Genomic DNA, 27,542 nt, shown 5'->3' with positions numbered 1-27,542 from the left:
GGGCAGAAGGATAGAAGATAAGAGATAATAAAGTGTAGGCAACTTTGGGACAGCTTCAATTACAGATTCATACACTGTTTAAAGGTGTTTACAATACAGATATTTTCCCTTGAGGTGGGTTTCTAAGCTCACATTCAGATCAACAGCTATCTAGGGTGAAACTCATTAACCTAAATCTAGATGCTTTGCACTCTCAGAGATTCCCTAGGGTCTGCAAGACCTCTGTGTGGGTTGGCAGGTATGACAGAGGACTTAGGAGAAGCTCGCACTGCTCTGGAGAGGCAGCTGGAGGCCAAGCAAGATACTGAACAGCACTTAAACTGACAGAAGGCGACGTGTTTGGGTGTCTAAATGCCACCCTGTGCCGATACTGCCAGCGGAGCACAGTTCAGTCACTGACCTACAAGTGGTGCCATTTGCGATGCCTTTGTCCACCCCACCTCCAGCTGCTGGTCCGGGAGCGTCTGGCTTTCCCTATGGACTCCGTCGTGGCTGCCAGTCCCACGTGCATGTCTTTGCTGTCAAGATATAGATTGCACAGGCAAATACCTGTTGCCTTGGATCCCTCTAAATCCCCCTGCATGTGAATGGTACTGTATATTAAATGATAGTAATGGAGTTTTCAATGAAAAATCCAGCTACACGCTCTAATTCAACTAGTTCTCAAAGATCATGTTACTCCTTCTACTGCACATGTAACACTGGATTTAACTCTTGGATTTCTTAATATCTAGTGCAAACCTGCACAAAGTGTGAAGCCTGTTTACTGCTGCTTTATAAAATCTAGTTACAAAAAGTGCTTCCAGGTGTGATTTTAGGCGGTTGCAACTGTTGAGAACCACAGCCTCCTGCAACACCTTGCACCAGCACCTATTTTGCAGGGCTTTGAAATTGGTTCTGGATCTTTCCTCACCCTGGCAGCAGCTGCCATGGCCCTGTCACTTGTGCTTTTACCAAATGGCTCTTATTCATCCACTTCCATTTAGTAGCAGCTCTGTGTTTGATTCCTCCACTCTTCCTGCTTCACTGTTGCTTACGGGTTTTTCCCAGCCCCATGTTCTGAAGCCTTCAGTATTGCTTTAAAAACGCCCAGGGCCAAGCAGAGCAAAGCCATTAGCCTTTGGGTAGCAATGTAGCATCTCTGTGTGGGGAGATTTCCCCCTCTGAGCCCGAAGCAGCTCTGTAGTAATGAGCACACCGCCTCTGATCAGATGAAAATCAAAGCAAAGTGATGCTTCACCTGTCAGAAATCTCCCATGTGCCTCCTCCGCTGCCCTGTGCCCGCAGTCACAGAGAAAGCAAAGGCTGTGACTGTCGCATGACACGTCACTTTGCCGTGCTGGATGCTGGCAGGCATCTGTAATGCCATTTTTGGGCTTCCTTTGCCACCGGCCCTGCTCTCTCAGGGATCTGGGAAGCGGTAGCAAGCAGGTGGCAGCTCCTCGCTGCGGCTGTTTGCTGAGGTTCAGAGCCGAACAGCTTCCAGGCAGTGAGCGCTCGGGGCGTGGAGTAACCCAAAACAACAGAAACATTTGAGGGATGGGGCTTGACAGTCAGGAGGAGAGCTAAGCCAAGCCAAATGAAATGAATTAAAACCTGGAGATCAGAACCAGAAGGGAGAGGGTGGTGGGGTTTTGCCCTCGGCTGAAAACCCATGAGTACAATTTCTATCGCACTCAAGATGAAGCCATAGTACTGGAGGCAGGATTTGCAAAGCTGAAGGTTGTAGCATTTTATTCTCTCCTTTTTGTTGTTGCTGTTCTTATGTTTCATTTTGCTTTGCATCTGGAGTCCTTCTAACATCCTGCTGTAACAGACGTCTGTGGCAGAAACACCTTGGCCTTGAGTGATGCTCTGAACTGACTTGCTGTCACCCTTGTGAGGAGGAGTGGGAGGAAATCTGGCGCAGCATAAATATAATTTCTATCTGTGTGCCTCTCGGGACCCCTGCCTGGACACTCAGACTAGGGAGTCTCTTACTGCATTCATTCACATTGTAGGCAATTGTACCCTCTGTCAAATGATGCACTTTCGGTTCAGGCTCAACAAGAAACCAGTCAAATGCACCATGTCCAGTAGCTATGAACTCGACAGAGAGCTGTGGCTCAAAGTGTTGATCTCGTGTTTAAGCCTAATAAAAGCCCAGGTCAGGCGCATGCCTGGGTTTCCTGAGGGACAGGTACTAACAGCAATGGACAGGACTGGTGTGATAGCATTTCTCTAATGGAGGAGCAACAGAGAAACCAAAGAACAGAGCAGTGATGTCAAGAGAAGAGCGTGACCTTAAAGAAGGGATGCTTCTGAGTAAAGAGATGGGAGCAGCCAGTATAAAGACATAGTCCCTCACTACGTGAGTTGAAGCTGGACTCCCGTGGACGTGGGAGCCAGGCTGCCTGCAGCCAGCACGGCATGGCTCCCCCTGCTCCCCAGTTTGCTCCCTTGTGTCCTGCTGCCTTGCCCAGGCTCTGGAGTTTGTCTGAACCTGCTCTGACCCACTTCTGTCACTCTGCAGTTGCAGCTCCTGGAGATTTTCTTGAACAAGGACTTCAGAAGCTATGTCTGCCGAAGTATTTCACATCACAATTTTTAACCGATACTTCTTCAGCTCCATTGTTTGTTGGCTAAGGTACGTCTGAAAGCAGCAGACAACTTCATATGCCAGCTCAATTTTACTTTCACATTGCAGGCTCACTTTTATAGCAGGTAAATGCTTTAAAACCATTACAGTGAGGAGAGTTTTTAAATCACAAGAACCAGAGTGTCAGAGTCCATGCTGCATCTAAAAATTGGTTCTGTTTTGCTTGTAGAGATTACTGTACCTTCAAGTGACAGATGGGAATGTGAAAACTTTCTATCATCCTTGAAGATTCAGACTGGCTAATAGAGAAAAAAATGTGAAAGGAAAAATCATCATTAAAATGGTCTTAAAAGGGATGACTTCCAAATTATTGTCTGTCAGCTTCTCCAGATGGTCTGAGTATCTGTCAGATGAGCAGTATTCACTAGAAATGCCTAGCAAAAAAAAAAAAAAAAAAAAAAAAAAGCAAGGTTTCTTTTTGGTCAGGTCTGAAAATGAAAGGGGAAAATGTAGAAGATGTGGGAAAAGAAATGAGGAAGATATTTTGAAGAAGATTTTTCTCACTAAAAAGTGACTGTACGAAATGCAGCATTTGGTTCTGGTTTTCTTTTCTCTCTGCAGCACGTATATCAAGCCTGAACCATTCCTTTTATTTTTCTAGGTGGAAATACAAATTGGGTTTTCACAGTGACACTAGGGTCCTTCCTGCTTGATAGGCTTCCCGGGCTCCCCTGCTACAGCAGTGCAGACCCCCTCTACCTGCTGGCCAAGGAGGCCCTTTGTGGTACCCAGGCAGTCCCCTTCGCTTCATTCATAGAGTATAACTGTGACTGGAGTTGAGGATATACAAAAAAGGCATACAGTATCCAGTACCCATGTAGAAGGCTCTTAAAAAGCCCATAATCAAGAAAAACCACCACTGGTTTAGTTTCCATTTGAAAATGCATTTTCTAGCAGTAAGTCTCTGAGGCTGAATCCAAATTATTCATTTACTGCCATCACTACCTCTCTTTATTGATCAAACCAATGGTTTTCCCCATCAGGTTTGTCTGAATCATGTGCTTTGGTTTACCCTGTGCAGTGGAGAAGGAAGGACACTGGGGAAGGTTTGGCTTTATTTAACAGGCTTTTGAGGATGCAATGATCAAATGGGCTGAGAACAAAACAAGAATGAGCTATATAGCAAGCAGGGGCACACTGTGACCTCAACAAGCGAGAGGAAGAGCTGAGTCTGTGAAACAGGACTCACTAGCTGTGAACTGTCAGACAGTTACAGACAATTAATTTATGGTGTGATGTCTACACAGAGTTATTTAAGGCACATCGGATCTTTGGGTGGAGGCTCCCATTAAAGCCACAGCAGCAGTCTGAGGACTGCCCACCACGGGGATCTGCAAACTTCCTATTTTGTGCGTTGACTTTTGCCGATCCATCTTGGTCTTCCTGAGTGTAGTCATTTTGCCGACGGCAAAATCTGGTTTATGTCTCTTGGTTTATTAATTCCTTCTCTATTTATTGTTTGAGACTTGCATATATCCAAGCTATTTTTGGAGATATTAATAGTGGTTAATATTTTACCTCTTGGAGTAAGCTGATTGCTGCATGCCACAAATCATTTCTTTATCACTTCAAAGATGAAACCTATATCTGTGCCAAGCCACTAATGTAATTACTGTCCCTTCCCTGCCGCATCCTCCATATGCAGAGCCCGTTATGTGCAATTATTTTCAATCACAAGCTCCACTCCAGACAGACAAGATCATCTTTCAAGTGTTAAGTGTTACTAAAATATGACCATGCACTGCACCCACAGTAAGGGTGACAGGGAAGGCGGTCTGGGATGGACAAGGATTACTCTGGGTAGTTTACTACTGAGGCATCCACCCTCTGAGCCCCTGGTTTACAGTTTTGCAGCTTGTAGGTCCTCACTTTCACACAGACAGGTTTTAGCTCGTGCGTTTGAAGGTCCGCAGCTCTCCGCACGGACTACACAGAGAGTCTGGTGGCTAAATGGGACCCTGGTAAACACTGCAGCCGAGCACATAATCCCAGCTTTGCACGGCCGGAGCTGGCTGCATTAAGCCAGCCCTGCGGCTCTCTCCCGCGCGCCTCGCGAGCGCAGCCAGCCAGCCGCAGCGCTTGCAATGGCCATGTTTCAGGCAAGGAGCCCGTTTCGTTCCCCAAACGCAGAGCTGCTCCCGAAGAGCTGGAGTCTGGCAGTGCCAACACCCTCACTGGTGCCCGGCACGTCGTCCAAAGCAGCAGCCAAGGGCCACCAGCACCTCCGCTGCCGCCTGGCCCCAGCCCACTGACCGGCTCCCCCACACCTTGAACCTGCAGCCCCTTTTCTAAAGGTGCTGTTTGTGGGCTGGCACATTTCCTTCCCCTTTCTGTTTCTTTTAATGACTGTAGCGGATAACGGAAGATGACAGATGATAGTAATTACAGCACAGCAGGGTGTTTTGGTTTTTTGTTTTTGTTGGTTTGTTTTTTGGTGTTTTTTTTTTTTTTTTAACTTTCTTAAGAAATGTTATAGGCATCCTAAGCATTTCAAGCAGCTGTAAAGATGGGTGTGGTGTCCTGGGTAGCATAGCTGGCTAAATACAATAACTGTAGGGCAGGCCATGATGTGACTCTTGAGCTAAACCAGTAACAGCTCTCTACTGAAGCTGCAAAATTAGCTTAAGGATTTCCGTTGGGTTTGCAGCCCTTGGATTTCACTGAGGTCTTTAAATTGAGGTTGCAGCTGTTCAGCATGATCTACATTCTCTGTGATCATACAAATTGGCTGTGAGCATGTATGAATTATTAGTGGTAATAGTATGCAGGCTTTTTGCTTTTGCAGGGTCTGATTCACACATTAAAGTTACTTACAAACAGGGGTGGATGGATTAACAGGGAAAGACGGGGCTGAGGGGCTTTTGCTCAAATCCCATTAACCCCATGGGCTTTGAGACAAACTCCACACTTTTAGTGCCTAAAATAAGGGAGCTGAAAAGCCAGTTCCCAGCATCACTGCCCATGCAGACCAAGGCAGTATCAGACCTGTTGAAGTCATGCAGAATCCTGCTGAAAGCAATGGGACATTACACTCACACGCTCGTACATATATACATACCTCAGGGCATAGAGCAAAACGTGTGAATTTTTTTCTTACTGACTAGCAGGCTCTAAGGCTTTGTGGAAGTCTTACACCGAAGGTAAATCCCTGAGTTTGGCCTGCGTCATGCCTGCAAGAAGTGCGGGGGAGCATAACTGCTTTGTCAATAGACCTAAATCCACAACAGGTACATACGCACCACTACAGGGAGATATTTGAAGGTGAATCAAAACGCGCTGAAAACCAGTGATATCAAAGGAGATGTCAAAACAACAGCTTTAAGACTTGTGGCCAGTTGGTACTTGTGACAAAATCAGTATTTATAGGCATAAGCCTTTCTGCCAGACGGGAATGTAGCCCTATGCTTCTGGCAGCACCTTTGGTCTCTGGCAGGTTTTATGTTTGCTAAATGAAGCGTGTGAGCTCGCCCATGGCTTTATTCCTTGTCCTTCACACGTAAAACATGCTGCTGCTCCTGCTCTGGGGCCATGTGGCAGCACCAGCATTAGGCGGCAATTTCCCGTTTGGTCTCAGCATCCCAGCCAGCGCAGGCTGCGGGCAGAGGAGAAGCTGCCGTGCTCCGTGGCTGGTACTCCATTAGTGAAACTCAGTGCTGCTGAAGCCCATACCCGACTGGAGAGGCAGCTGTCACTGGAGTAGGGAGGGTTTCTGACATAGCACGCTAGTTTTCCCGTATTTGGTTTATTTATTTCTAGGAGGCACAGCGAATGGTGCGGCTCAGCGGCGGGTGCTGTGAGCTGGTTATTAGACAGTGTGGACTGGCTCTAAGGGCAGGCATCCATGCAGGAGTGAGGCAGTTGTTCCTTTGGAGCAGTTTAACATTACAGCATATTGCGTCGCTAATGAATTTTTGGCTGAACCCCAGAATTTATTTTCACTGAAACTGGGCTTTGGACTTACAGAGATGGGCGTACAGAAATGAGAAAGAGGGTGTGACAGGGGGGATGAAGAGGTCTGGCTAAGGAAGGAAATAAATTGCCAAGGCTTGCAGTCACTGCATCCAGTGTAACATCAGAGGCAGAAGGAGTGAACAGGTACACGTGTTTGGAAGAGGATGAGCTGTGTTTGGAGGGTGGCAGTGGAAAGTGCTGTGAGCAATATTCGTGGGAAAAAAACCCAAACAACAACCTGTTACTGCAACAAAACCTAAAGAAAGCTGAAAACAAACAGTCCTCTGAATGCAGTGGGCACTAGACATCTTGCCACCTGAGGAGAGTAATTGGCAAGTGCTGAGTAAGAGCTTGTTCTGGGTTTGGAGGGGCAGCATTGTTATGCTAATGGTCCTTTCACTTGCCTGCAGTGCTGCTGTTGTGCTCGCCGGGAAGAATTAGGCAGGAGGCTTTCCCAGGACCTTCTTTGTGAGCAAGGGCTAGATGCAGTTTCATCTGGTCCAGCGCAGGCGGAGGGAAGCCTGCCTTCCCTCCTGACTGCTACACACGTCTCCCTGCCCCTCGCAGTGAAGCCCCTCTGAGCATTTGCAAGGTGTCCCGGAGTCTGTTCAAGGACACAGGCTGATTGAAACCAGCCCAGCCAGAGCGGTTCAATTTTGGCCGCAGCAGCTTCTGAGTTGTGGTCTGCCTGGGCTGGCAGCAGGCTGGTCATGGGCATCGTGGCCAGTGTGGGAAGGGGTCAGAACCACAGCAGGACTGGCTGAGGCTGCCACGGGCCACTGGTCTGCGGGGCTATCTCGGGCACCTCGGTGCTCTTCGTCCCTTCTGCAGCCATTCTTGGAATCAGTAGTGACCTTCCTCCTTGCCCCGTGGGGTCCTGCCCAGTCCTAGCACACCAACCATGCTGTCAGCACTTCACAACTTCCTTCTTGCTTTAACAATTCAAGTGAGAATCCAGCATTTTTTTTCCCAGGGTCTTAAGCTTCTGTAACAAATGTAGACCCAGTTTTAGACTAAGTTCTCTTGTCTGAGAAACATTCTTTCTGAGAATTTAATTAGAAGCAACTCTCATTTACATGGATTCTACCAGCTGCCATCGGCTCTGCGGCCCTAGGGGAAAAAATCAGATGATGCTGTGAAAGTCATTAGTGAGGACATTAGAAGCAGCCATATTCAGGTCAGACAAAGTTCTGAAAATACCTAGCATTCATGTGTCCTTAATTGCTTTTCTCCTTTTACAGCTGTTGGGTGAATGCACCATCTGAGAGAGGGCTGCCTCAGGGATTTCTTTTTCATTATGTGATGTAGATACAGAGGGAGGAGCCCGCAATGACTGCTCAACAAGGAAAGGAAGAAGTAGACTTGAGCAGCAAGAAGAAATCTGAACTTAGTGGAGGAAGATCTAAGGAGCTAGTATTGGGCCTAAACAGGGACAGATGTGCTTGGAAGAGGGAGAAGCAAAGGAGTTGCTGAGCTACTTTGCTAACAGCTAAGATGTTAAAAGCGTTAAACATCTTTTGGGGAGAGATGAGATACCACTTCTGGACTTCAGTGCCTTGTTCAGGTGTGTCTTTGAGCAAGTCGAGAACATAATAAAGTGATTTCTGTATCTCACAGAAGAGTCAGAAATAGGAGAAGCTTAGGCATCTTGAGGATGTAGGCAGAAATGCACAGCTAGCTCCAGGCCCTGAGTCAGAATCACTCTCAGGACTCCTACCAGACTGGTGTGATGTCCACAGTACCTGTCACCACACCCGGGGCTTTTCTGCACTAGGAGCACAGCAGCAGAAGTGCTTTGCCAGGGAGAACATTGTCCTTATTCTCATTGTCAAGAGAGCAGAAGTGAGGTGGTGTGAGGTCAAGGGACTTGCCTGCAGTCAGCCAGCAGCAGCTGAAGGGCTTGAAACCTTGTCCTGCGCTCTGCCAACAGGTAAAAGGCGCCACTGCAAGCCCACACTGCAAACTTTTTGAGGACTTGCTTGCCTTTACAGCCTGCAAAGCATGGGGTGTGCCCAGCCCATTATCTACACAGTGATTTGTTTCCAATCTTATAAATAAGATCTGACACCAAGGAGGTAGCCTTTAACTGCTGTAGCATACACTGAAATGTTCTCTCTAGGCTGTCTGTGTAGGGAGCTTTGCCAGCTACACCCACTTTTTGGCAGCTGCTGCGGTGACAGCTGAGAATGCAATATGACAAAAATGCCACTTCTGCAAAATAATCATGGCCCATTGGGTGATTCCCAGTAAGATCTTGTGAAAGGAAAGACTTAGCCAAAACACATCTGTTTGGGGCAGCATGAGGGCTGGAGAAAGCAAAGCACGTTGCGAATGTTAAGCCAGGCATGTTAATAGGTAAATGGTTCTAGACCGAAGTTTTAGCTGAAATGGTTTGAGAAAACTCTGTGGACTGTGTACCTGTGGTGTGAATTAACCAGGTGACATGAAACCATTCTTCGCTGAATTTTGAAAGGGTTGAAAAACAGAGGGAAATCACAATGAATTAGCACAACTGTCAGTTTACTTTTCCTGCTAGAACCTTGATAGACCCTGGTTGATTGTTGTTTTAATTAATCAGAAGCAATCAGCTTGTAAATGCTGTGATTAACACAGCTTCTATTTAACCCCGCATTGAGTTTCCCAAACAGTGTAGGTATTTGTGCAGCGTAGAAGGGGAGTCTAAAGACTCTCAGGTAGAAGCTCCACAAGCTGAGGATATCTTCTGATACTGAACTGCCAAGGCTGACTCCAGCCCACAGACCAGCTGTAAAACAGTGTAGCAGAATGCATCAGTAGACGTCCAAATGATTTTCTACTGTTTTTAGGAGAAGAAGAGATGACTTTTTTTTCTCTGAGCTTCTCAAATGGCAGTTTGACACCTTGATTCCCAAGTGGCAGCCTGTGTTTAAGTTAATGGCAATTTCTTGTATAAACTTCTATTTTCTTTTCTCTCTGTAGGTTTGTTGATCGGCTCTGGTTGTGCCCTCTATCCTCTTGGCTGGGACAGTGAAGAGGTCAGACAAACCTGTGGTAACCTTTCCAGCCAGTTTGAATTGGGTGAGTCATCCTCAGAGCATCTCAGCCGTATTAGACTCTTCTATGTGTTGTCCATAAAAGAAAACCAGGCGTCAGCGCAGTCTTGGAGAAGCAACCCAGTTGTGTGTGGTAGGGTATTCATATTGCATCATTCGGGTATTGTGCTAAGGCAGGGGATTTCAGATAGATTTGCTGGAAATATTTTCCAGAAGAACATTATAAAAGAAAATGGAGGAATACATGTATGTATGTATGTATGTATGTACGTATTTAAGATGTCAGATTTAATAGTCTTGCAGTAGGGAACTAATGCTCCTGGACATCTTGGTAAAGTAGGCAGAGGCATCGTATCACAGCACAGGTCAGGGTAATTCACAAGGAGTGAAATTAGCTGTCTTTGGAATCTGGCATGTTTATGGCCTTCTAACCCAAGCCTAAAGGGTATGGTTTTGGTTATTTACATCCTGGGGAAACTGGCAAATAATACTTGCTCCCTATGTCAGCCTTCTCCCAAACAAGCCACTGGTCTTACTGTTGATGACTGCACTGAGCACTGGTTGGGAGCCAGGGATATGGCCAAACCGGGCTCACCCATGGGGTATGGGGCAAGCCACCTCTAGAGAGGGCTCTAGAAAACAGGGGGGGGCCCAGCAACAACCTAAGGATTCATTAATGTGGATGATCAGGATCCGATGTTTGAATGCGCATTCAGGTCGCTTTTCAGCTAGAAGGATCAGTGCAGCTGCTGGTATTCCAGAAGTGTGTTACCTGGGGAAGAGGGGGATCTGCAATCCTCCTAAAGCAGCGGGAGAGACTGGGCACCCTGACCCTCCGCAGGCTTGAGAGCTCCCACTCCCAAGCATGGAGACACACACGGTTCCCCATTTCCAGCCCACGTGAGCTAACCCTTATGATTACTGTTGGAAACCCTTTCCGTAGCTGTGTGTGCAGGGCTTGTAGTAGCCTGGCAGCAATCCCAGTGGACAGAACAGTGGATGAAAATGGTCTCCTAGGGTTAAACACAAACCTGCTGCAGTATCTTTTCATTTTACACTGATACTTCTGACAGGCTTCAGGAGTGAGGAGGTTTGTTTCCACCTCAGAGATGTTTCTTGTGAATGTATGCAAATGAACTGATGTTGAAAGGTAAGAAAGTATTGCTGTGGGAGAGATGCTCCAGGTCACCCTCCCTTACACTGTTCCTGTGGTGGTTTGGAGTATATTTGATCTGGCATAGGACCAGAAACTCTCATTACCAATACCAGCACACATTTCTACCACTGCCACTGATGTTGTTATCAGCAGCCACTAATGGTGTCGCCCAGGGATGTGTAACGTGCTCGAGAGGCTTTACCTTGTTATTCTGAACTCTAATATCCTTCTGTGCTATTGATATTAAATTTTCTTCTGAGTGAAGTATAAAAAGTTCTTGTGACTTTTTTCACCTAATAAATTGAAAGATATGAACATGAAGGAGAGATAGCAATGGGAACAGAAATGTAGAGTTAGCTAGAGGAAAAAAATGTCCCAGAACTAAGATTCCCAGCTCCATGGCAAGGTGTCTCAAAGACTATAGTAGAGAGACTGGGCAAAACACTGCAGTAGCTATTGCAGGGAACTGTCGGGTTCATTGCTGCTCACTGTCAATCCTGTGCAGAAGCTTGAAGTGGACCCTAGCAGACCATTTAGCAGCACCCCGGTTTCAGAGGCCGGCTAGCCTGTTGCTGGTGCAGGCTGATGCCTGCTCTTCCGTGCCAAGCATGTGAGCAGCTCTGGTCCCGTGATTCCTGCTTGTGTCTCCTGACAGCCTGCTTGTTCCCAGGCTTCAGCCATTGCCCTGCCCAGAGTGCAGAAAAATATTACCTTCCCAGGTTATTTCTCTGCAAACTCACGGGAAGGTGAGTGTCGTGCCAGTCTGAGCTCCTGGAAGACAGCACTTCGGCAGTTACAAACTGTGACCCTAAATACCGCCGAACCCACCGTCAGAGCAGAGCCTCTGAGACCGCCTTTGCCACCTCAGTCTTGACTCATGAATCAGATATTTGCATAAATTGGATCACTCTGCCATTAAAGGCAGTGAAGAAACTCATGTGAAAAATTTCAGCTGACAGCTTTCCTTCCAGGTACACATAAGGACCATGACATGTATTACATTAACTGTGAAGGCATGTACTCTTACTGTGTTTTCTGGACCCGGAGCACAAGGCATGTGTTATGCATGCCTAGACTTGACGGGAGTGCTGGTCTCACCGATCTGCTGCAATCATATGTTAGCACATTAATTAACAAATTATAATGAGAGCTGAAATTTGCTGTAGTGATTTCCACCAGGCAGCTCTGCCACTAGACATCTCTTTTTCACACACATTGGCAGTGAATCTAAATGCTTGGCTTGGATTTTTTTTACTTAATATCAGTGCCTGGTTGATGCCGTGTTAGCAAAGTCATCCGTAAAGAAGAGGTACTGTCCGAGGGCCGTTTAATAGCCACACTGCTCATTGTCTTTCATAAATACCTCTTGGTTGGTGATAACCCAAACCCGCTAGTCTTTTCTGAATCATTAGAGACTAGCTTACTCATTATAGCCTACAGGACAAAAATGATGTCTTAGAGACTGAATCTCACTAAGTCTCCAGACAAATTTAAGTAATTATTGCTTTCATTTGAATATTTAATTTGATTAAGCCACAATGATATGCTTTCTATTCCTGAATCTGTGAAATGAGTTGTCTCAAGAACCACATATAAACACACTGCATTCAAAATCTGCCCTCAGAAAGCTGAGCTGCCGTGAGCCCGGCACCGGTTTGCTGATGGGGGAAATGGTGGTTGTGGGAGTGCTGGTCCTCCACCTCCTGCTGCTGTGGGTGCTAACGAGGATGGCACCCAGAGCCTAATTCAGCGCAGGTGATTACTCTCAAAGGAGAGAGTGCTCAGAAGGCTGCTGATCAGCAGGCAGAATCCAGCCTCCTCCTTGAGGAAAAGCAAGATTAGGAAAGGAGGGTCGAAGCGCACCGGGTTCAACCACAGAGCCAGCAAAGGTGGAGATTCAGCACTGAGATTTGTTCTGGATTAAAAAAGGTGAGGGGAAGAAATGGCTGAGGTGGGAGGTAGAAAAGATAAGCCAGGAGCTGCAATCTGCTTTATAGGAGGATGAGAAGGACCGGAGGCAGGTGCAGAGGAGGGACTGCAAGAACTCACTTGGGAAGCAGCTGAATTGTGCACTGTGAAATGTAATGTTAACCAGAAGTAGTCCAGAATTAGCAAATAAATGAAAATTTTTGCTTTACCAAAACAAAACAAACCCCCACTTCCCGTAATGTGGTCCTAACTAGATAGAACAAATAAATAGCAATGTAAAGAACCCATAAAGAAGGCCTAATCCTTACTGGGTGTGCTAGATATCAGTGCTTCTCCATGTCTTCAGGCACTCTGAAAAGGCATTAGACTAACAGACACTCCACATAGTGCTGAGATAGCCCATACTGTGAAGAGGGGACACCCTCCCTCCGCCCCTGCCAAACACACACATTTCTGTGTACATTCCAAAGCAATATTTTAAAAGGCTGAAGAAAAATACCTGTGCCTTTAATTTATATATAAATGGATTTGGGTACTCTTTTCTAGAAAACATGAGCTGACATTGTGAAATGCCCAGAAGTTTGCTGCTCTCTTTAAAATTGGATATTTATTTGTCTTTTATTAAGTGATCTATGTCCAAAGGGTTTACTTAAACATTTATGCATTTAATTGGGCTTTTTTTTTTTTTTTTTTTCAATCAAATGAAAGCGGTTGTACAGCTCCATCACTACAAAGAGGAGTCATTCTTCAGCTGAAGATACCCTGCCAAGGAGAACCCCATTTGTTGATTAAATTACATTCAGTAGATGAGCTGTATTGTTAATGAGGATGGGGAGGAACCTCCATAGACAAACAGAGAGACTGGTGCACCTGCAGAGGGGCCTGTTGGCTGCTCTTCTCTAGCAATTTGCTTCTGCCATTATGAAAAAAAGCACAGTGATAGATTAGGGCTTTGACAAGCAACCTCTGGAGAATGTTGCTGGGTGGTTAAGGCTGTGATAGGTCTCTGTCGTGTTCCTCTGCCTGTGGTTGCCAGCTCCCTAGCCGTCAGCAGGACCTGCAGGGGGCCCGGGGGCCCTGCTCCGTGTTGCAGCATCCCGTCTCAGGTCACAGGTGGAGCACAGTTCCTGCCGAAACACCAGACTATGAAGTGGAGCAGTCTTCTGCCGCTATTTTTAGGTGGTAACTCCTAGAAGTAGGGCAATATAAATAAACAGGGGCAAGAGACAAGAGATGTGTGTATTTTAAACCACCTCAGTGTTTGCTCAGTGACCAAGACAAAGTCCTTGGTCCAGGTTGGACACAGGCTAATGCCTGAGGTGGAGACTGGAGTTATAAACTGTCAGTGCTCGAAGGGACTGCCTTTTGCTTTTTTACCAGATGTCTGAGGATGGATCAAAATCATCTTAATCTCTTGTCACCATCCAAGCTGTTATTGTTATGCTGCATTATTTACACCCTGGAGTTACCTGTGGGCCCGTTCAGGACAGCACTGACATGGTACAGCAGTACAGAGCTTCTGGCTGAAGGCTGTGAAAGTGACTTGGATCTACACAATCCCGTGGTCTGCAAAGTGAATTAGCAGGCAGTTTCCCAAAGGCGAGCATCTTTATAGCATATCATATAGCACACATTCAGTTTTCCTGAGCTAGAGGCACTAATGTTATTTTGTTTTCATTTCTAAATGTACCACACAAGAATAACAGCTGAAGAATTAGGGTTTTAGCAGGAAATTCATTAATGTGAGGCACTCTGCATTAAGGTGCAAGTATGCACTAAAGTGAAGACAGCACCAGACATCGGCAAGAACTTCCACATTTTGCAAGACTTAAACTGTGTGAGAAATCCCCTGAATTTCTATGCCTTTTTTAAAGGACAATATACGTGTATACGTGTGAATTCATTAGTATTGGGTTTGAATGTCTAAAATCAGTATGATACTTCATTTTAGTCTCCTAATTTTCCTAGATGTGTATGCGGAGACTGCTCAGTTGTTGCAGGCTCATTTCTGTTGTGATGGGTGGAGAGGCAGCTAAATCCCACAGAATGTTCCAGAGAGGACAGAGCATGATCAGTTTAACTCACAAAATCGAGCTTCATTTCACATCTTGTGAAACAGCACTACAAGACTGATACCTAAGAGCCTGAAAAGTAAAATGGTTATCTAGAGTAAGATTAATTTATCTAAACATAGATGAATCATGCCATTGTAGATGCCCTAGAAAATTTCATCTGGCCTCCAGCTGCCACTTCCCTACCACCAGATGTGTGAAATGATATTATGTACTTACCTTATTAACCTGAAAGAATGAAGACACCAAATGTAAGATAAACTCCAATTTTTAATTTGAACTACGTGGAATAAATTTTTGTCTTCCTTTGAGGAAATGGGGTCTGTTTGAGCGTTATGGACTCAGCCTGGATGATCAGTGCTCCAGAATTTTTTATGTCCTACTCTATTTTGTGAGAGATTACTTTTTGTGTCATACATTTCCTATCTAAGACCTACTTTTTTATTCTGCTGGGTGATCATTTGTGCTAAGAAGCATCCTACAAACATGGTTTGGTGTTTGCTGTCTGTAACTACCTTCAGAGCTCATCTTTGAGTTTAATTATGCTATTCTTTGCTATTAAAGGCAATAAAAAATCATAGGTCTGGCAGCAGGGGCTTGCACGTCTCAGGCATAGTCACTGGCATGCTGTGCTCTGACTACCTACCTGGCAGCTGCTGCTGCAGCCTGCCCAAAATGCATTTTATGCTTGTTTGAGTTCATGCCATCCTTATGAGGCTGGGAACAGTCTCCTGCCCTGTTTCTCCTGCAAGTCCTTCTAGATCCTCTCCAGTTGCTTCATGTTCTCTCGCTGGCTGTCACGCTCTATCGCTACCTGTCACGCACCAAGACATCCCAGGTCTGCGGGCCCAGCTGCAGCAGCAACCAAAGCAGATGGCTCCAAACACACACCTTTGCTTGCCCTCTGTGGCTGTCCATCCATCTGTGAACTGCTGTGAAAGGGCTCTCCTGGCCAAAGTGGCTGTCTGGAGAGCAGCTTAAAAGGCTGGCTCCCATCCTGAACCAAACAAGCAGCTCAATTACTCTCAAAAGCTCTCAGAAACTTCTCTGTTGAGAGATATTTGTTTCCAAAGATCATTATTATTAAGGTTCCCCTTTGCCACTTTTAGAGAGCTTGAAATGTCTTAAAGAGAACTGTTGACTTGATAATTACTTTTGCTGTAGAAATAATAGAGTAAATGATCTTTAAAAGCAAACAGTGCAGTTACTAAAACGACAATATAAACACCCCACAGAAAGCAGTGAATATAAAAAAAAAGCTTTGTCAACTAGTTAATTTGCCTTAGGTGACATAATTTCAGCATCTGTCTGAGTGTTGACATACAGTGCCAAAATGATCAAGAAAAGGGTTTAGAGGGTAGGGCAATTTATTAGAATCCTATTAAAGGCAAAGGCTTCAAAGCTGTATTTTTCTATGAGCAATCTATCTGACAAAGCCAGTTTTCTTGTTCTCATATCCTCTGCAAACAGCTCCGAGATTTTACCAGTTCAGATTTTTGACTGGGATTGAGCACAGTCTTTATGACCATACCTGAGCTGCACCTACTCACTTCTTAGATAAATGAGTGAGTCAGCCTACGTTCTAGAAAAGGAAGTGTTTTATCAAGAAACATCTCTTTAGTGCTACCTGGATAACTTCCATTCTTAAATCTTTGTAAGCCTTTGGTGGCTATATCAAAGTCCACATATATTCTGTCTAACACAAGGCACTTAGTTTTGTTGCCAGAGTTAGAACATGGTATGAGAGGACCCTCTGCAGTCAGTAGAGATAAGCGGGAGCATCCAGAAGGGGACTCAGACAACCTGAGAGCAAGTACTTGGTGCTCTTCATTACTTGAAAGGGGCAGATAAACTGGTTGTTTGGGATCCCTTCATAAAGGGAGAAAAATAGGTGCTGCTAGAGCAGGATTCACCTGCTGTGCTTTAGATGTCTAACTGAAGATGAAATGCAACACACTTTTATAAGTGACTTTTTCTCCAGAGGGAGTCTAGGGGACTAGTCCAGTGTGAATCTCTGAACTGTGGATGTCCAAACAGAGGTGACATTAATTCCACTTCCTACAATAGGTGAGATTTCTGCAGGCTTCTTCCAGGAGGCGGGGAGATCTCCATTAGTAGGACATAAGATATTTGCTCTTGAGAATTTGAGCACTGTAATTGGCACAAGGTATTGGTTTCTTCTTCTTCGTTGTTCCATGATAAATGCAAACCTACAGCAAATTTGAGGTTTGATTAAACAAAACTATATGATTCTCCAAAGAACAGAGGATTTGGTCCTATGAGTGAGTGTCTGCATACAACAGGACTGAAGAATTTCAAGTTGGCACTTCTTTTTGCACTTTTTTACACATCTGAACTTTATGAGATTTTATGCATTTAATTACAGACCAAAATACCCATTCAATTTATTTAACTAATTACAGGTAACCAAAATAGCTTGATCTGTGCATGCATAAGGATTCATATATTTTTTAAAAAGAGAAATCCATTGAGAAAATCATTTCTATGCAACAGACAAAGAAGCCAGCTTCACTAAGGCCACTTGTTTGGGTGCAGTTTTACCTTATATAGTGTTCTTTCTTTGTTTCTCATTACTTTAATTCATTCTGGATGCATTCCAAGTTTTAACGCCTTTTCCTGCTTTTGCAGCTGATTTCACATGACGGTTTTTCATTGTAACGGTGTCAAGAAAAAAAATCTTCAGCTATTTAGTTTATCTTGGCTTTGTTTCAAAATAATTGTGCCTTCTTATTAATTAGCTGATTATCTTTTACACTCATTTGTGGTTTTCATATCCCCAGATCCCTTTATATCCTTTAACATCACACGCCTTACTTTTTTCTCTGATTACTTTTCCAACACCCTGATTGATGATATGAATTCACATTCCCTGTAGTACTGGACTCTCATGTGAAGCTGTTAATTAGAGTTCCCGCACAGCTTTTTGCAAGTAGGAATTGTAGGTTTTATTTTTGAAGGTATATCATTTGTATTCTTCAGACCACCTAATTCTGAAACCTTTTTTCCCTCGTCTTGAAAAATAGGCTGTACTTAAGGTTAAATGATTAGTTTGACAAATGCTCCAGGCTGCAAGCCTAGGATAGTCTTAACATTAACAGCAAAGAATTTCTGTATTTCTTTCATATAAATATTAAATTACAGATATTTGCAATCATAGAATCATAGAATCGTTTGGGTTGGAAGGGACCATAAAGATCATCTAGCTCCAATGCCCCCTGCTATGATCAGAGACACCTTCCCTGTCCAACCTGGCCTTGAACACTTCCAGGGAGGGGGGCAGCCCCAACCTCTCTGGGCAACTTGTTCCAGTGACTCACCACCCTCACAGTGAAGAATTTCTCCTTAATATCTAATTTAAATCTTCCCTCTTTCAGTTTAAAATCACTACCCCTTGTCCTATCATTACACGTCCTTGTAAAAATTCCCTCTCCACCTTTCCTTTATGCCCCCTTTAGGTACTGGAAAGCTGCTATAAGGTCTCCTCAGAGCCTTCTCCAGGCTGAACAACCCCAACACTCTCGGCCTGTCCTCATAAGGGAGGTGCTCCAGCACCCTGATCATCTTCATGGTCCTCCTCTGGACCCACTTGAGCATGTCCTTCTTATGCAGGGGACCCCAAGGCTGGAAGCAGTACTCCAGGTGGGGTCTCACAAGAGCGGAGTAGAGGGGGAGAATCACCTCCCTCAACCTGCTCTCCACATTTCTCTTGATGCAGCCCAGGATACAGCTGGCTTTCTGGGCTGCAAACGCACACTGCCAGGTCATGCTGAGCATCTTGTCAACCAACACCCCCAAGTCCTGCTCTCAATCCATTCTCCACCCAGCCTGCGTTTGTTCCTGGGGTTGCCTGACCCATGTGCAGGACCTTGCACTTGGCATTGTTGAAGTCATGAGGTTTGCATGGGCTCACCTCTCAAGCCTGTCAAGGTCATTCTGGGTGGTATCCCTTCCCTCCAGTGTGTCAACAGCACTACACAGCTGGTGTCTTCGGCAAACTTGCTGAGGGTGCACTCAATCCCACTGTCCATGTTGCAGACAAAGGTGTTAAACAGCACCAGTCCCAACACCAGCCCCCGAGGAACGCCACTCATCACTGCTCTTCCAACTGGACATCAAGCTGTCGACTGCAACTCTTTGAATGCAACCATCCAGCCAATTCCTTATCCACAAAGTGGTCCATCCATCAAATCCATGTCTCTCCAATTTAGAGACAAGGATGTCATGCATGACAGTGTCAAATGCTTTGCACAAGTCCAGATACATGATGTCAGTTGCTCTTCCCTTATCCACAAATGGTGTAACTCTGTCATAGAAGGCCATCAAATTTGTCAGGCACGATTTGCTTCACTAAGAGTGAAGCCATGTTGACTGTCACCAATCACCTCCTTATTTTCCATGTGCCCTAGCATAGCTTCCAGGAGGATCCACTCCATGATCTTTCCAGGCACAAAGGTGACACTGACTGGCCTGTAGTTCCCTGGGTCTTTTTTCCCTTTTTAAAAATGGGGGTTATGTTTTCCCTTTTCCAGTCAGTGGGAACTTCACTGGACCACCACAGCTTCTCAAATATGATGGATAGTGACTTAACCACTTCATCAGCCAGTTTCCTCACGACCTGCAGATGCATCTCATCGGGTCCCACGGACTTGTACACCTTCAGGTTCCTTAGATGGTCTCAAACTTAATCTCCTCCTGCAGTGGGTAGTTCTTAATTCTCTCGGTCCTGACTTTGTCTTCTGTGACTTGTGCATTGTGGATGCAGCACTTGCCAGTGAAGACTGAGGCAAAAGAGTTGTTGAGTATCTCAGACCTCTCTATATCCCAGGTAACCAGGTCTTCCATTTCCTTTCAGAGAGGGCCCACATTTTCCCTAGTCTTCCCGTTATTGCCGACGTACCTACAGAAGCTTTTCTTGTTGTCCTTCTTGTCCCTGGCCAGATTTAATTCTGTCAGGGCTTTGGTTTTCCTAACTTGATCCCTGGCTATTTGGACAATATCTTTGTATTCCTTCCAGGCTATCTGTCCTTGCTTCCACCTCCTGTAGGCTTCCTTTTGGTGTTAGAGTTTGTCCAGAAACTCCTTGTTCATACATGCAGGCCGCCTGGCATTTTTGCCTGACTTCCTCTTTGCTGGGATGCATCACTCCTGAGCTTGGAGGTGGTGATCCTTGAATATTAACCAGCTTTTTTGGCCCCTCTTCCCTCCAGGGCTTTATACCCTGCTACTCTACCAGGCAGATCGGCAGATCCCTGAAAAGGCCAAAGTCTGCTCTCCTGAAGTCCAGGGCAGCAAGCTTGCTGTGTGCCCTCCTCACTGCCCTAAGGATCTTGAACTCTACCATTTCACAGTCACTGCATCCAAGGCAAGTCCCTCCTTGTTGGTGACGGCAAGGTCCAGCATAGCACCTCTCCTGTTGGCTCCTCTATGACTTGGAGGAGGAAGTTAACATCAAGGCATTCCAGGAACGTCCTGGGTTGCTCATGTCCTGCTGTATTGTTCTTCCAACAGCTATCAGGATGGTTGAAGTCCCCCATGAAGACCAGGGCTTGTGAACATGACTTTGTTCCTATCTGTCTATAGAGGACCTCATCTGCTGTCTTCCTGATCAGGTGGCCTGTAGCAAACCCCCACCATAATGCCTCCTGCCCCTGCCTTCCCTTTAATCCTGACCCATAAACTCTCAGCTGGCTCCTCATCACTCCCCAGGCAGAGCTCCCTGCACTCCAGCTGGTCACTGGCATAGAGGATGACACACCGTTCTCGTCTACCCTGCCTGTTCTTCCTAAAGAGCCTCTATCCTTCCATTCCAACACTCCAAACGTAGGAGTCATCCCACCATGTCGCCCTAATGCCAGTAAGATCGTGGCCCTGCATGCCTGCGCACGTCTCTAACTCCTCGTGTTTATTCCCCATGCTATGTGCGTTTGCAGAGAGACATTTAACCTGGGCCCCCGATGAAGCTGGCTTACTGGCTGGAGTCCTTTGTGCTGCTGCTCGGGTGCTCTCCTGCTCACCTGTGATCCCTCTCCAGGCTCTGGGCATCTATTGCTGGCACTGGCACTGAGCTGGTAGGAGTGGGATGGATTGAGGTTCCTCTCCCTCGGCAACTTTAGTTTAAATCCCTCTTCACCAGCTTGGCGAGCCTGTGGCTGAAGATGTTCTTCCCCTTCCCTGACAGATGGAGCCCATCAGCTCCCAGCAGACCAGGTTTCTCAAGATAAGATTAAAGATATTAAGTCTTGCAATCAACAGGTTTGCATCCAAGACGCTTTCATATTCTGGATATTTGTTCATAAGTGTCACTTATTGGTTATTTAGGTGAAAATCATATGTTATTTCCAGGACTTTGATAACTATTTGTGATAATTATTTATAAGACATCATAAGTAGAAAACCTGGTAAAATTCTGTTTCAGCAATTGGATTCTGGCAAAGCTCCACAGTAGATCAATTATCTGCAGATTTTCTGTTACCAAATTTCACTCACTCCCAAATTTGTCTTAATCTTTATTTGCCATATATATTGAAGAGGAGTGGAGGAACTAAGGGGGGACATATGGCCTTGAAGATCATGTTAGAAATCAGGGAAAGGCATGGAAGTGTTTTTTAATAAGCCCATCCATCACAGCAAAACTACCCTTCCACATTCTTTGATTTCTTTCAATTTAGCAAATATTGTCTTACGTTCTATGGGACTCTTTTCTGCTGAATCTTCTCTTGATAGTGTCCTCACTCACCTTGCTTTTTTCCTTTATCCTCAGAGACTGCAATTTCTTTCAATCCTTTTACAAAAGAGAGGAGTGTAATGTTTCCACTCTTGCCTTCTTTTATTTGCTTGGAAAGTGGTTATCCAACCCTATAGAGGCAAGGTCTGTTATTCTATGATTTCAGTGTTCATTCTGACACTCTTGCTGCCAATCCTGATAGAACAAACACGAAAACAAATTTCTTAATGGCTGGCTACAAGTTTACCTGAGCCAACTTGGACAGTCCTGCTTCACCTAGCAACAAAGAGTTCTAATTATTCATGCTCTCCTTTGCCAAAAAAAAAAAAAAAAAAAAAAAAAAAAAAGATTAGAACTAACAAAATGCTGAAGCCACACCACAGCTTCTCCCTCCATACTGACCTGTCAGGTAAATGCTAATTGTTAAAAACAACGCCGGTTTTGTGCAGAGAAGGAAGTTGCTGTGCTGCATGTCATCTCTATCAGCTAGAAGAGCACTTCAGCTGCTGGGGAATTTACTTTGGCATGAAACCAGATCCAGCCCATCTTATGAGCAAGAACATGTGCACATTCTTGCACACATCTCCACGCCTTCGGTGGTCTGGCACACTTCTACCTGTATAGATGTATTTCTCTGCATCCTTAAGGAAAACAACAGCTTTTGTGTCTTTGTGTGTAAAAATTGACTTGGCTTCAATAATTGTTTTAATTCTAGTAAGTAATTAGGTGGCCTTGCTCTTCATTTTAGAGTTTTGATGTTAAAAAAAATGGGAAACTGCAACGCAGAATTTCTAATCTTTAATATGATGGGCTCCATGAAGGCAAACTGCTCTACTTGATGGTTGAATTTAAGCCCCAGTTCTGCAAAACTCTTAACCGTTTATTTACCTCTGAATACATGACTAGTCCCACTGATGTCAGTGCAATAAAATTTGAACATGATAAAGGGTCATTCTATGGTATCCATTAATATAATATAAAAATTTAAAGCTAAAAAGCAAAGGCTATCTTCTCTCATACATAACATTTCTATAGTTGTATTTCTTTTCATTTGATGCTCTTTAATTAATCAACCCTGCTTTTTATAAAGCTTCCTATTCCTTTTAAAATAGGTGTTTAATATCAAAGTGAAGGAGAAGTAATTTTACCATTTAAACTGCAACTAAATTACCCAGTTATTGACAATCAACAATCTTTCTTTAGAGTGCAGTGGATTAAAATAAGACATAGATGTAGTAAAATGGGAATACCAGAGCAGAAACATTAACTACAAAATACTTTTTGCCCTTGTGAAATACAGGAATATAAAAGGGGTAGCATTGCTTCATTTTGACAAGTGGCTATGCAGTGCAGACAATCATTCATTGCAACAAGTACCTTAGAGATGGATTATCTCTGGCCTTACAGCTATACTTAGATATGGACCTAGGACTTACTATTCGTACAGTGAAGAGTATAGCAAAGTCCAATACCCTCAGACACCTTCCTCGCTGCAGGCTCTTCTTCAGCACAATAGCTTGAAATGCTGTTCTGCTCAGCATCATCCAAGTACAGATCAAGCTATTTTCTCCAAGGCCTCCCATTGCTCCTGGCACAGGCTGGAAATAATGGCCAGGTTTACTGCTGTGTTATTATGGCTCTAAGGTCAGGCTCCCAGCTCTTTCATCCCTTCTCCTGCACTCTCCCATTCTTTCATTTGCTCATCTTGACCCAACTTACACTTGTGAACTACATTGCATTTGTTAGATCAAGAGGCTGCCTGCCATGCCTCAGAGCATTAAGTAGGGCAGTGGTCCTTAGGGTAAATGGAGCATGGTATGACAAAATGTTATTCTCTTCAGCCAAGGCTGAATGTGCATGTTGTATCTGTTGAGCACATCTCTGACACTGATTTAACAGTTCTTCTGAATATGCATCACGTACACTCTCACCCTCTACCACTGCCAAGGCACAGAAGTTGAAATCACACCATGCAGAATTTCAAATTTACTTCATTCTATCCCACTTAGGTCACAGCTTTGGGCAGTGTTACCAGGTGAATCTTTAAATTCTTTTAAAAGTAGTATTTTGACATTTATTTTCTCTACCTGGGAACATCATGATGAGAAAGATTTACTTTTTCAAGATGCAACTGCAATTCTCTAGTAGTTTTAGGAAGAATTAACAATTCAAAAAGACCTATCAGGTGGAGTCCATCTTATCACAAGAAATGTTTTAGCGCAACCCACCCTGCTAGAAACATGATCATTTTCAAAGCAATCCAGTGGATTTAGCCATCTGGTGTATGCTTATGTCTGGATTTGAAATTCCCAGCAGAAGCTGTAGACAGTGTGTGTGTGCAGGCACAGCAATAGATGGTTCAGATACAAGTCTCTCCAGGGACTGCTGTGCGATTGGGCAAGGATCAGCATCAGTGACATTGCCAGGCCCTTGGCAGCTCTCCGTGGTTTCTGATGGTCTTCTCTTTAGGAAGTCAGACTCTCTATGTGGTCTTCTGTAAGGAAGCCAAGAACGATGTTGATCTACAGAGCATAACCAGATTACAAAACCAAGTAAATCTCTCTGTCTGCCCCAGTACATTAAAGAGAGGGGCTAATGAGCACAAGAGAAGGCCACAGCTCCTCAAGTCCTCTGATCATGTCAAGATCTTTGTTTTTTAAATAAAAGGTTTTGAGAATTATGAAGAAAAAAAAATAATCAAGTACTATGCTTCCTGCTGTGGTGTCAACCTGAGATCTTCAGCGTGGCCACGAGCATAAGTGTTGTCTCCCACTAATGTCTCCTTACAAAGCTTGCCTGACAATATCCTGCAGACAGTTGATGGACATGCTCTCTGCCTTGAGGCATGCTAATACTTTGGGCATGTTGAGATGTACAGACACATTGAGTGGTTTGAGCCTAAGGCAGGATTAGCCAAGCTGATAATTGTCTGAACCCGAAAATTGACCTTCAAGGACAGAATATAGACATTCCACCTCTTTCAGCTCTGTCTTTCTGGATGGAAACTCTGTTGTTACCTTCTGTTCTCTGAAGGGAAGATTGGTTTCTGCTGCTTTTGATGGAATGTGGGAAGGAAGTGTTGTATTGCTGCTTGTGCCTTACTAAGAGCACTCACTTGCTCAAAGCAGGGCAGTATCACCCCAAGATGGTGACACAGGGAGAACCTCAGTTGTAATGAGTCCCAAGCACTCAAGATCAAAATGACCAACATGATGCTGCGCAAGTCAAAAGTACTTTTGAGATGGGCTGAAATCCTGAGGGCTAACAGCAGCCATCTCTTTTGCTTTCAGAGATCTCTGTGAGGAGGCTTCCTCCCTGTTGCAGCTGCCCTTTTCCCGATCTCCTCCTCTACTGCAGGCATAATGGTGCCTGAAAGGGGAGAGATCACTTTATGGTCCACCGTGGGATTTCCCAGCACCATTCACTGGTCATGAGTTTGGCTGTATAAAGATACCAAGGTCATTAAATGTATTCAAGGCCATATTGTGACACTGTTAAACACATTAGACAAAAGATCAGTGAAGTTTTCAGCAGGGAGTTGTGACCTTGGGTGGGAATAGGGAAATTTATCTGGTTTTGTGTTTCTAGACCCCATTCCCACAGAAGACCCCATGCAGGTTGTCCCCCGACACCATACTCCTTTGAGGATTGTCAGGATCGATGCCTGTGTGAGGGGGATGTGAACACGTTCCCCACCGCCATGTCCTGGGTTATTGTCACCCAGAAGCTTGTGGCTGGGTCTGGTTTCTGTCACTGCAATGGTGGAGTTGGACCCACTCAGCACTTTCTGAAGGGAGCAGGTTCCAGCCCAAGTTACCTGCAAACTCTCAAAATCTCAGTCAAAAAATAATATCCTCAAACAGTGCCTGGAGGAGGAGAAGAAAACGGTGGGAAAAATCCTCTTCTGACTGCAGCTGCTGTGGAGAGCGGTGCTGCCAGTGCTCCCTGGGCCAAGTGGGCCGAGGGACACCCACCCCATGGCTGGCATGCTCATGGCGCCAACACCCTTGGCCTTGTCTCATGATGCTCATGGTGCCAACACCCTCGGCCTTGTCTCATGATGCTCATGGCGCCAACACCCTCGGCCTTGTCTCATGATGCTCATGGCGCCAACACCCTCGGCCTTGTCTCATGATGCTCATGGTGCCAACACCCTCAGCCTTGTCTCTCATGATGCTCATGGCGCCAACACCCTTGGCCTTGTCTCATGATGCTCATGGCGCCAACACCCTTGGCCTTGTCTCATGATGCTCATGGCGCCAACACCCTTGGCCTTGTCTCATGATGCTCATGGTGTCAACACCCTCGACCTTGTCTCATGATGCTCATGGTGCCAACACCCTTGGCCTTGTCTCATGATGCTCATGGTGCCAACACCCTCGGCCTTGTCTCTCATGTGGCACTTCTTCATGTGTGGAGCAAAGCAACTGGCCAAGCAAGCAAGCTCAGAGGCCTGCCTGCTGAACCAGCATAGAAAATTGCGGGGAGCCATTTAAACAGCTTGGCTTCTCCAATTGCTTGAATTACTCTTCGCGTTCCCTGTCTGAGGTGGATGTACAAGTGGGTGGAAACCTAGAAAAGTGCTTTTCCCTGGGTGGGCAGAACGGAGGGTGGCGGCGGCGCCTGCTCCCCCAGCTAACGCTGTGCTGTGTGGCTCTGTTTCCCTTGCAGGGACCTGCCACATCGGCTGGGCCTACTACTGCACGGGCGGGGGTGCGGCGGCGGCCATGCTGGTGTGCACCTGGCTGGCCTGTTTCTCCGGCAAGAAGCAGAAGCAGTACCCCTACTGAGCCCTGGGGCACGGGCGCTGCCAGGCGCCCGAGGGGCTTGCCGACGTCTTCTGGATAACGACGATGAACAAGGAATTTTTAAGTGCTTTCTCTCTGGAGTGGGCGTGGGGTGGGACAGCGGGTGGCCCAAGGGAGGGCAGGGAGGTGAACGCGGTGCAAAGCCCTCCAGCCAGGCTGGACAGGGAACGGGCTTTCTCACCCGAGCCCGCTCTTGGTCTGCTCCGTAAAAATATAAGCACGGAAAACTCTGCTTTGGCAAATGGTGAAATTCTGCGGGCACCAATTAATTGAGAGGTTGGTGAGGGGGGCAGCAGTGCCGGGGGCCTGGGTTAGCACCTGGCAGTCCCTCGGCGCAGCGCTTCTGAAAGCACACACGCACGCACAGACGTTGACCATGGCACAAAATGAGCAGAGAGGAAATGTTTTCTGGTGCGATTCTTCTTCCTTTCCTTTTTTTTTTTTTTTTTTTTTTTTTTTTTTTTACTTCTCTCTGGTGGTTTAAAATTCAGTGTTGCAACACTTTTTAATCTATACATTAAACTTAATAAAAGGACCAATAAGCCACTTTATCAGTATTTTGTATATCCTCTACACATTTTTCTTCCCCAAACATTTAGCCACTGCTTATTCAGCCCTATATAACTTTTATTAAGCCTCTGTGTTTTCAGCATTATTACAAAAATGCAACATAATTACTTGGCATATGTAGCTTTTCCCTATAGTACTTTTATGAAGTGCAGTAAATGGACGTTTTTCTGTCCATTGGAAATTCCACTCACAGTACTGTAGAGCTCTGTTGGTTATGTACGACTAACAGGAAACTTCTTCCAAACATAGATTTCTGTTGCTATTATGTTTAGCTCATTGATGTTGTATTGTGCTGTACCATGTTTATTATTTCAATATTCATTTTTGTAAAAAATATATATATAATATGTGCTATTTTATGTTTGTATTTGAAAAATCTCTGTAAATAAATTTTTCCTTGATCAATACTTGCAATGCATGTTGGTGTCAATAGATGAAAAAGTTCCTTCACAGATCCCCATTGGAAAAATCCTCAGAAATAATCATGACTTTTATAACCATGCTGTATCCTTTTTCCCTGTAAAACGCATACATTTAGGGTTCAGTTACATTGCCTGAGGACAGACATCTATTGCCACTGGAGGCATTCTGGCGTATCCCACATTTTTGCCTCAAGTCAGGTGTCCCGTAGGACGTCAGTG

The 27,542-nt window shown here is 45.2% G+C and overlaps 1 protein-coding gene across 2 annotated transcripts in view; it reads left to right on the top strand.

Annotated features, from left to right (window-relative positions):
• The window catches only part of LHFPL6 (LHFPL tetraspan subfamily member 6), a 145,559-nt gene extending 118,251 nt beyond the window's left edge, over positions 1-27,308 (top strand). For both annotated transcript variants that reach the window (XM_033000259.2, XM_033000258.2), the window contains exons 3-4: positions 9,548-9,646; positions 26,195-27,308. In XM_033000259.2, the coding sequence (XP_032856150.1) occupies positions 9,548-9,646; positions 26,195-26,313 (218 nt within the window). In that variant the 3' untranslated portion in view covers positions 26,314-27,308. The remainder of the gene's footprint in view (positions 1-9,547; positions 9,647-26,194) is intronic.
• Positions 27,309-27,542: the final 234 nt, after the last annotated feature.

The sequence above is a fragment of the Tyto alba genome, unplaced genomic scaffold (assembly GCF_018691265.1).
Source record: "Tyto alba isolate M040663 unplaced genomic scaffold, T.alba_DEE_v4.0 Super-Scaffold_45, whole genome shotgun sequence".
NCBI lineage: Eukaryota > Metazoa > Chordata > Aves > Strigiformes > Tytonidae > Tyto > Tyto alba.
Note: the sequence above shows the minus strand (reverse complement) of the source record. Positions and strands in the feature narration are given on the sequence as shown.